This window comes from Neoarius graeffei, chromosome 20 (assembly GCF_027579695.1).
Source record: "Neoarius graeffei isolate fNeoGra1 chromosome 20, fNeoGra1.pri, whole genome shotgun sequence".
NCBI lineage: Eukaryota > Metazoa > Chordata > Actinopteri > Siluriformes > Ariidae > Neoarius > Neoarius graeffei.
In genome coordinates this window covers 1,809,393-1,818,946 of record NC_083588.1, presented here as the reverse complement: position 1 = coordinate 1,818,946, position 9,554 = coordinate 1,809,393, and the positions used below count along the sequence as shown (strand labels likewise).

The following is a 9,554-nucleotide window of genomic DNA, read 5'->3' as shown; positions in this document are numbered from 1 at the left end:
CACTTCGCGAGTGTGTGAAATACTACATTTGCTCTCCACAGAACCTCAGTGCTTCTGGATCAGCTTTAACACATCCACCGGGTGATGGAGAGAGAAAGTCAACAGATCTCCGATCAGCTCTTCATTAGATTTCTTTCTGAAAGCTGACTGAGGAAAGAGTTCCATCACTGAGGAATGCAATGACTCCATGATCTGAGCTCACTCAGTCTGCTTTATGGATTTAATGCAAAACCACAGTCTGCTTGTCGTGTCCTGAATAGACACTTTAATCAAGAATCATCAGCTCAGAGTGAAACCCTGATTCAACACATGATGTTCTCTTTTCCTCTTTCACACACAGATGTCTGGGTCTATTCCTGAGTGACTCACTTTCTGCTGGTCCTGCCTTTTATTATTTAAAAATAAATATAGCACCTTTCATACATTTAAAATGCAGCATCATTTAAATCCATTGTAAAAGCCACTTTGTTTAAACAAGTCTTAACGCACTCAAAAAATTCAGCAAAGAAGAGGCCTCAAGGTCAGGGGGGGAAAAAAAGTGACCTTGAACTTATATTGTGCACGGTGCAAAAGTGTGTATAAAGAATAAGCCACATTTATTTACTGTAATATTTTCTCAAGTTTTTCAGGACTTTCTGACCAGCAAAACATTTTTTATAATGTTTGAAAAATCCTGATGAATGAAATTCTGTTAAATAAATCTTTAGTGGTGCTATTACTTTAGGTCACTAGTGTCATTAGCACAGGCTGTTCCACCATTTACTCTCAAAGCTAGTTAAAGCTCCATCACATGGACCTTCTCTGGTAAGATTTACACAAAAGACCCAGCAGATGCACCAGTGATGGGGGAAAGTACAGGATCAACAAGGTGCCTTTATTTCTGAGCATGGCCCAGAACAAGCTGTTCTCTTGCAGTTGAATTTAGAAAATGATCTGTTCTGTGGGACATCTTCATACAAGTTGAGGAACAGGTTTGTTGCTTGACTCCAAGAACGACTCGGATGAGAAACTGTAGTTTTGTATCACGTGTGCACACAGTTGCGCGATGTACGTGTCAAATCACGTTAATTGTTTATTCAGTGTGGAAGCAAGTCATCACTTTGTCCTCGATTCTTCAAATCCAAGAAGCAAGGAAGAGAAACAAGAACCTCTAGAACACCTTCAAAAGCCATGAACTTTTTCACGAAAGCAGAGAACCACCAAAGATCACGTCTATAAATATTTAAACATTTTCACAAATTTGGAAGGCGTTCAGAGGGTAGATTTATACAGGTCTCATTTTAAGTTTCTTAAAACGTAAAGCTCACACGATGGCCGATATGAACAGAAATCAGAATCTGTGAAGCACAAACGTTCCATTCCCAATTCCTTCCTTAAGCGTCTGAAATAAAGATTTATCAAATCAATAAACACACGCGAGCATCTGTTCCATTGGAAATGGCTTTTTATTGGTTGGTGCGTTCACATGTTTAGAAAAAGAAGCCGAGGATTTTGCCTCCTGTGTGTTTTCGTCTGGCCTCTTCATGGTCCATGATGCCAGCCGAGGTCGTCAATACAATAAACCTGCAGAATAAAGAATAAATTAGTGATGAAAAATTTAAAGCTTGTTTACATGCAAAAAAGAAAATCCATTAAAATACAGCATGTGCCGCCGCTGCTTTTAACTCTGCACTGAGAGTTGTTTAAAAAAACCAAGCGATTTTAACCAACCAATGCAAAGCACTTAAAGAAAAAAGGAAAAATAAACTGCTGCGAATCAGCACCAATTGAATCAATAACCCTGAAAGTAATCGGGAGAACGAAAATGCAGCTAGATATAATGCCAAACGTGCTCAGAATATTAAAAATCAGCCTCAGATATTCAATTAATTTCAACAGCAGCAGTTTGTGGAAAAAAAAATGAAAAAGGTAAAGGCTGAAGAAATAAATTTACATTTAAATTCAGGACGAGCTACGAGGCACTAAAACACATCTGATCACACGGCAATGTTTGGATACAATCCAATAAACACACAAATAAATAAAATATCCCAGTCCTGACTGCCTCAGAGTAAAAACCACCACAAATCTCTCATTCGCACACAGCTTTAACATTCAACTAAACACCTTTTCATACGTTGAGGCACAACTAAGTCTGAACAAGGCCACGCCCATCACCAACAGTTTATTTCTCAGAGTGCGTTCATTCAGAAATCTGTCAGGAATCCACTTGGTCGCTGAACAAATCCAAAAAAACCCCAAAACATTTAATCTTCATCCCAAACGAGCACCTGAGAACTGGACAAATGGAGATCATCTGCTCACTCTGGTTTTGCCTTTGAGACTCGAAACCATGAGCAAGTCATGCAAAAAGTACAGAAGCCTGGAGAGGACGTGCGCCGATAGTCGGGGTGAGATTTTTCTCCCCTCATACCACATCATTACTCTCCGGTGTTTTAGAACATGAAACAGCTACAATATTGGTTTTAATCTCGCAGCAGTTAAAAAAGCCTATCTGATGATGCTTCATTTAATACATGCAAAGGAATTTTATATATAAAGAAAAAAAAAAAAAAGGACAATACATTCTTAGTTTCATAGATTCTGAAAACATCAGCTACTTGCGACTTCCAGTCAGTAATTATATTTACTACAACAAGCACTTATTTAAAAAAAGAAAAGAAAAAGGGGAGGTTTGCAGCCATGTTTGCATCTGAGACGACGTCATGGTAAGAAGGCATCTTGGCAATAACACCAACGGATGATGAGAATAAATAAACCCTACGGGTGAGCAGACTGAACGATAAGAGGTCACGATCCACAGGTGATCCCTTCTCGTGTAAAGGAGTTACAACACAGAATTCCTCCGAAAAGTAAATGGCTCAATGCCACGTTTCCAAAGTGCATGAAACAGAACTAAGATAAACGAGTATAAATTGTTGAAAAGAGATTTTTTGGGGTGGTGGTGTGTAAAGCTCCACATGTGAGAAGTTACAGACTGCCTAATTGAAGCAAATAAAATTACACAAACATTTAAAAAAAAAACCCCATCAATCTCAAGGTTTGCTCTCAGAAAGTGCTGCACATATCTGACTGACTTCACAGTTTACTTTTATATCGAGAGCTGAAAAATACAAAGATCACATCAGCGGCTTAGTTTGTTCGTAATCGTTTCCTTTACTCAAAGGAAATGATATCCAGGACACATTAAGAAAGCGTACCGACAATTCATCACAATATTAATATTCTTCAGCTAGCCCTGCTTTCAATTTGTACTGAAATTGAAGTTTGACATCATTTTCATTAACCCTCAGATGATCGGACTCGGATCTGTATCTCCGAGTGAATTTTCAGGTCCACAGGAACCCTGATACCAAAACACATCCTGAGGGCTGGCTTTGGCCATGTGGTGCCTCAATTCTCCAGATAACACACCACCACCAAGTGACAGGATGAGAACCAAAAGATATTTACAGCCCTCTGCTGCCTCGGAGGAAAACTGCAATAAAAACCGACCACGTCTTTCAAGGTCTGAGAGAAAACTACTTTCCAGAACGGAAATTTCATAAAATAAAGACTTAAAAAAAAGCCAGTCAAGTCCACTGCATGGCGGTTCTGCTCATCAAATCACATTTAAGTTACACCACAAGTCTCAGGTTGTACTCATAAAATAAATTCACTGACACTCAAACCAGCACTTCGTGTCTGTTGAAGACTTTTCTGCTCTCCAGGAAGACAAGCACATGAACACGCCTAACTCCACACTGTTGCTATGGTAACACCAGTTATTTGCATTCCATTCAATTCAGGGATATTTCAGACTTATGGAATCAAATTCTTTCACATCTGATCTTCCAGTCCAGCAGATGGAGATCAATGATCAGGCCAGAGTCGCTTTAACCCTCACCAAATACACACTACGGAGAGCTCTCAAGTGAAATTCTCCACACCAAACCACACAGAGGGACCCAGACACAAAAGATTCGACTCCATTTAGTCGTCACACTACAGATCAGGAAATATGAATGTAAAGCAGACGAGATTCGAATACGGCGTCGTTAGTAAATTGGTATGAGGAACAAACGTGACTTGGGTGCCGCTATCCCTCACTCTTGCCCCTTTTCCACCAAAGCAGTTCCAGGGCTGGTTCGGGGCCAGTGCTTAGTTTGGAACCGGGTTTTCTGTTTCCACTGACAAAGAACTGGCTCTGGGGCCAGAAAAACCGGTTCCAGGCTAGCACCAACTCTCTGCTGGGCCAGAGGAAAGAACCGCTTACGTCAGCGGGGGGGCGGAGTTGTTAAGACCAACAACAATAACAAGACCACAAAAGATGGCCATTTTTAAGCGACGAGAAGCAGCAGCTGTACAAACGCGAAGTCATCCATTATTATTATTACTGTTGCTGCTGCTTCTTCCGTGTTGTTTTTGCTTTGATATTCGCGCCAAGGTTTATCCAAATGTAGTGACATAACTGACGTATACAACGACGTAATGACTTGGCTTCCCTTAGCACCGCGAGCTATGGAAAAGCAAACTCTGTCGGTTCGCCGAACAGCTCGGAGTGGTGTGGGTGACGGAGGCATTATTAGTGCTCTTAAACTGCCTCTATAAAAAGACACACAGTGTAATTTCAGCCAAACGAGCAGTTTTTCTCTGTGCTGTATTTGGCACAAAGGAAAATTTGAGCCTTTTTTTTTTTTGGAGGCGGCAAGAAGTTTCTCCAAAATTTCTCTGTCTCCGTTAAATTTCAACCAAGAAAACAGTTACTTCTGACAAGCTGTGTGTGAGAAATTACATGAAATGAGGCTTATCGAAGGTTTTAGGACAAACTTGTTGTTTCTCACAATAAGCAGGTGTTTAAAATTCCCCTCACGACGAGTGTGTCGTTTCTCTCCTTTCCCTTCTTGAGATTCACAGAGTTTCAGGTGTGTGTATGTGTGTGTCAAACTGCACAAAGAGCTGACTCAGGATTATGATTTTAATCTTTTTGTGCAGCTGCATTTTACAGAGTTTTAATGAATGGATTTAAAAACAAAAACCCAGATCTGGAATCTAATCCAGCATCCAGTCTGTGCAACGCAGTCTTCGAGACGAGGTTTGACAATCATGGAAATGCACATTTTCCCTACTTGATAAGAGAAAGTTAGGTTCAACCCCCCCCACACACGAGCAGCTAGCACACTCACCCGAACTGTCTGGATGGAAGGAGATTGTTCTGCCACTTCTCCAAATCCTTCAGCTGCACGTCAAACCTGGGGCTGATCACACCGCACTGACCACAAACACAACACACGTGTCAGATACAAGAGGAGAAACGATTTCTGGAACACAGCTGAACAAACTTCACACACCGATCCGTCTCAGCTGCATTTGGAAAATGAAAGAGACTCACCTTGTTCAGCCTGCCTGTGAGGTTCACAACAATCTTGCCAGCTCTGTGATCATCGATGATCTCAAATTCGCCAATGTAACCTGGGGGAGAAAACAGAGGATGTGAGCACACAGTGACCAAACACTTCATCTCAACCCACAAAAAGAATAAAAAGTCATGGTTCTGAACCTTATAAATCCATCACGTGGACCACTAGAAGAGATAAAGGACACTCTTTAGGGCTGTAAAGCCTCACTTCAGCCTTATTCACATGGAGTTAAATGTGCACAAGGGTCTGGGGTCACTTCCTGTTGTGCAGGAGTTCTGCTCTTATTTCTGTCGAGATTGGCCACTTCAGTGTTTCTCTCCATCCTCCTCTGAGGAAAATTACAGATCTTCTGTTTTCCTTCATCAAAATACTGCTTGTCTGACCATTTCAATCTCATTAACTCAATTTTCTATACAAACGGTTTGCAGCAGTGACCCATGTCCAGATTTCAGACACTTCCTGAGTCTCAAAAAGGGGGAAGATGATAAATAAATAAAAAACGGAGGCTTCATGTTAAAGCTGTTAATATTAGTCATGCTGTCTGTTGTTGCCCAAATGAGGATGGGTTCCCTTTTGAGTCTGGTTCCTCTCGAGGTTTCTTCATGTCGTCTGAGGGAGTTTTTCCTTGCCACCATCGCCACAGGCTTCATCATTGGGGATAGATTAGGGATAAAATTAGCTCATGTTTTAAATCGTTCAAATTGTGTAAAGCTGCTTTATGACAGTGTTTATTGTTAAAAGCGCTATACTAATAAACTTGACTTGGCTTCTCATCTACTTTTTGTTTTAGAAAAAAAAATTATTCCTAGAATCTCGGTTCACTCCGGACTGGAATAAAAACCAGCGTCTCCTCCAGCACCTCGTGAGCCGCCACACGATAAACAGAGCATGATCTCATGACCACATGATGCAAACATCCAGCTTTGTAGAAAATCCAACTCGATGGAAACCCGCTCTTCCCGTGGTCATTGTAATTCTGCTCAGATGCAAGTTTTATCAGCGAGACTAACAGAGTACATTATAGACGTCCCTCCAATCCCAATAGGGGTTAATAACGGCATTCGTTAATAATGAATTTGACCTTCATCCATATTAAATAGGCATCCAGAAGTGATCAAATCCATGCAGTCAAGCCTGAATAGTGCCTTCATTCTCAAACTAATGCAATTATGACATTCTAATCCATCTCTCTCTATATAAATGAGAAACTAACCACTTCAGATCCAAAAATGAAGACCATTTTGTGTGGACAATGGTCAATAGGGCTGGGTATCACCAGATACCTCACAATACGATGGCGATATTTTGCCCACGATAACGATAATATCACAGTACAGCGATTCTGCGATAATCGATATATTACAAGAAATTTCACCCACATCACAATATCTGTGTCACTGAAGAAAATCAGAATTTATTGACCACTGTAAAATTACATTTCACATACATAACTACACACTCTTGCCAGACATATATTTGTCTCTATTCTACTGCTGGCAAAACCAAGAGTTGCTTCACTACAACATACAGAAAATTCCCATTTCTGTGCTAGTATTCTCAACTTTTCTGTAAGCATGGACACATCAGTGCTGCTTAACAAGCAGAATCAAATTGTTTTATGAAAACTTAAAACTTGCACTGCAGACTGCACATTTCAGTGCTAACACTAATATCAATTTGTTCTTTGTAAACTTGAGAACATGTACCTGAGAACATTTAACTTGTGCTTATTTTGCAGGAACAACACACTGTCTGAAACACATTGAAAAGTGCAGTGGGCATCTTAATTGGAGCATCTTAATTTAATTGGAGCGAAACAGGTTTTGCAAAGTGCATTCTTTGTCCGGCTCACTGTTTTTTTTTTCTCCTTTCCTTTGGAATCCAAAGTGCCTCCAAACATCTGCCTTAAAGTTCGGCGGCGTCTCTAGGTTTATGTTAACAGCCATGCTTGCCTGTTTTTTTTCCTCACTGCAACCGCCGGGGAAAAAAGAGAAGACGAAGAGTGCCTTGCAGTGAGGTAGCGGTACAGCGACACCTCGCGGAGCGGAGGTGCGGAAGTCGTACTGGATTTACAACCCGTCTGAAACATGATTTTATTATTTGAAAAAATATCGATATTCAAATTGAGTATCGATATTGAATCGGAAGACAAAGTATCGCGATATATCGCCGTATCGATATTTTTGCACACCCCTAATGGTCAAGTGCCCCAGCATGCTGGGATCCTCAGATTTTAAGTCTCAAACAAACCTTCCTGAATCTAAGACTATAAAAGAAACCCCAGTGCTGTTTGAAATTATTGTTTAAAATCACCTTCACAAAGACACCACAGGCAATAATCTTTTCAATAATTCAAAAAGTGACAGCTCCCATGTTCTACAGCAATTTCCAAGAGATGACTCTTTGAATGGTTCGTTCTAGTTTTTACCAAATCTCCAGCTGTTTGATGTTACAGACTGAACAGTGAAGAAACGTGAGATGTGTGGATGTTGATGTTCACTCACCGTGCTTCATCATGACGGTGAGGAAGCGCACTATGACTTTGGAGCAGGGTCTGATGAGAACCTGGCGTTTGCCACGTTTCTCCGCATTGTTGATGCATTTCAGCGCATCAGCGAGGACGTTCATGCGCACCATGATGCCTGCAAAACACCACACACACGTATCCAAGTCAGAACAATCTTCTTGTGACATCACGAACAAAATATCAGCTGCACAAAGTTAAACATTTTATACACCAACTTTGATGAGGGGTGCCAATAATTCTGGAGCACCCTCACTTTCTCTCAAGAGCCCCAGAGCCCACCCCTCTCTAAAGGTTCTAGAGTTCTCACTGCTCCATCACAGGACAGCTTCATTACCGGCTATACGGAATCACGTGACCAATCATGACAAATATTCATGACTGGAGTAAAATCCAGGTCGATGATTGGCTGAGATCAGATTCATACAGCTACAGAACACCTAAGTTCAAACCTTAACTACTTAAATGGCTCAGGAATAATTTTTTTCGTCTTGTTAAATTAAAAAAAAATGCACAATTTGTTTAACCATCAGGACTCGCTGACGGGGGAAAAAAACCGCTTTTGCTAACAAGCTAATCTCATTAGCGTTAGCTCTCAAGCTAGTTAGCGACTTCTAAACAGACTCGGCTCAACCTAATAAAACATGAACACCACAAATCAAACCCTGCTCTCTCCACAGTGACAAACGGTGACATTTCCTGCTGATACATCACCACTGTCAGACCGCAACACTCACAATTTAACTTCACTATCCAGCAGTGTGTAGGACCCGACAATTATCAGGCAAAATACTGATTTATCAGGACACCATAAAACAAAATAACCACCAATTCAGACTCGGGGGTTGTTTATAAAGAAAATCCCGTGCTTAAGTACGTGAAACAACGAAAGATGACTTTGATATAAAAGGGATTTTATGAAAACCTATGAAGCTTCTGCCTTACCGGTTCTGCAATATGGCGGAAAGAGGGAGGAAGGAGGAGCGCGAGGCGCTTAGGAGAAAAAACAACTCTCGCGAGATCTCGTGAGTTTCGCAGAGGAAGCCAGGAGCAGATATGCAGAAAGCAAGCGCCCCCTGCAGGACTGGAGCAACAACAAGGCAGAATAACATTCCGTGCCGAAGACAAACACATACTTATTGTATATTAATTTGATAAATAGATTTAGTCACTGCCTAAAAGCGGAGCTCCTATCTGTTTCTGGGTTGTAGAGTTTTCTTATATCGTAGCAGCCTCTTTTGTTTTATTTCTTTACCGTTATAGTTACTATACTGTTTCCTTATGTTGTACAAAACATTACACAGAAAGAGAATAGCTGTGGGTGGTAAAAGAGAGCAAAGGACACTCATTTCGGGATTGTAACGTACGCGATTTCCTCTGAAAGACCGTGACACTTGGGTGGTGTAGTGGTTGGCACTGTCACCTCGTAGCAAGAAGGTTCTGAGTTCGAGCCCAGTGGGTTATCCTGATCCTGTCCAATTTCCATAAACAAATGCTCTTAGCATGGTCATTAATTTATAAGCACAACTTCTCCCCACATAGATGCTTCATCTGGAATAATCAGCACATTAAAAATAAATCCTTATTTTTTCAATCCTGGTTCAATAACGACATAATTCTAGTAACCCAGC

The 9,554-nt window shown here is 40.9% G+C and overlaps 1 protein-coding gene across 3 annotated transcripts in view; it reads right to left on the bottom strand.

Annotated features, from left to right (window-relative positions):
- Positions 1-1,426: 1,426 nt before the first annotated feature.
- The window catches only part of rps15a (ribosomal protein S15a), a 480,374-nt gene continuing 472,246 nt past the window's right edge, over positions 1,427-9,554 (bottom strand). For 2 of the 3 annotated variants that reach the window (XM_060901082.1, XM_060901081.1), the window contains exons 2-5: positions 7,904-8,042; positions 5,372-5,451; positions 5,166-5,251; positions 1,427-1,563 (exon numbers count right to left, since the gene is read on the bottom strand). In XM_060901082.1, the coding sequence (XP_060757065.1) occupies positions 1,470-1,563; positions 5,166-5,251; positions 5,372-5,451; positions 7,904-8,036 (393 nt within the window). In that variant the 5' untranslated portion in view covers positions 8,037-8,042 and the 3' untranslated portion in view covers positions 1,427-1,469. Of the gene's footprint in view, positions 1,564-5,165; positions 5,252-5,371; positions 5,452-7,903; positions 8,043-8,868; positions 8,955-9,554 lie in introns of those variants that run through there. The other variant, XM_060901080.1, reaches the window with a different exon arrangement.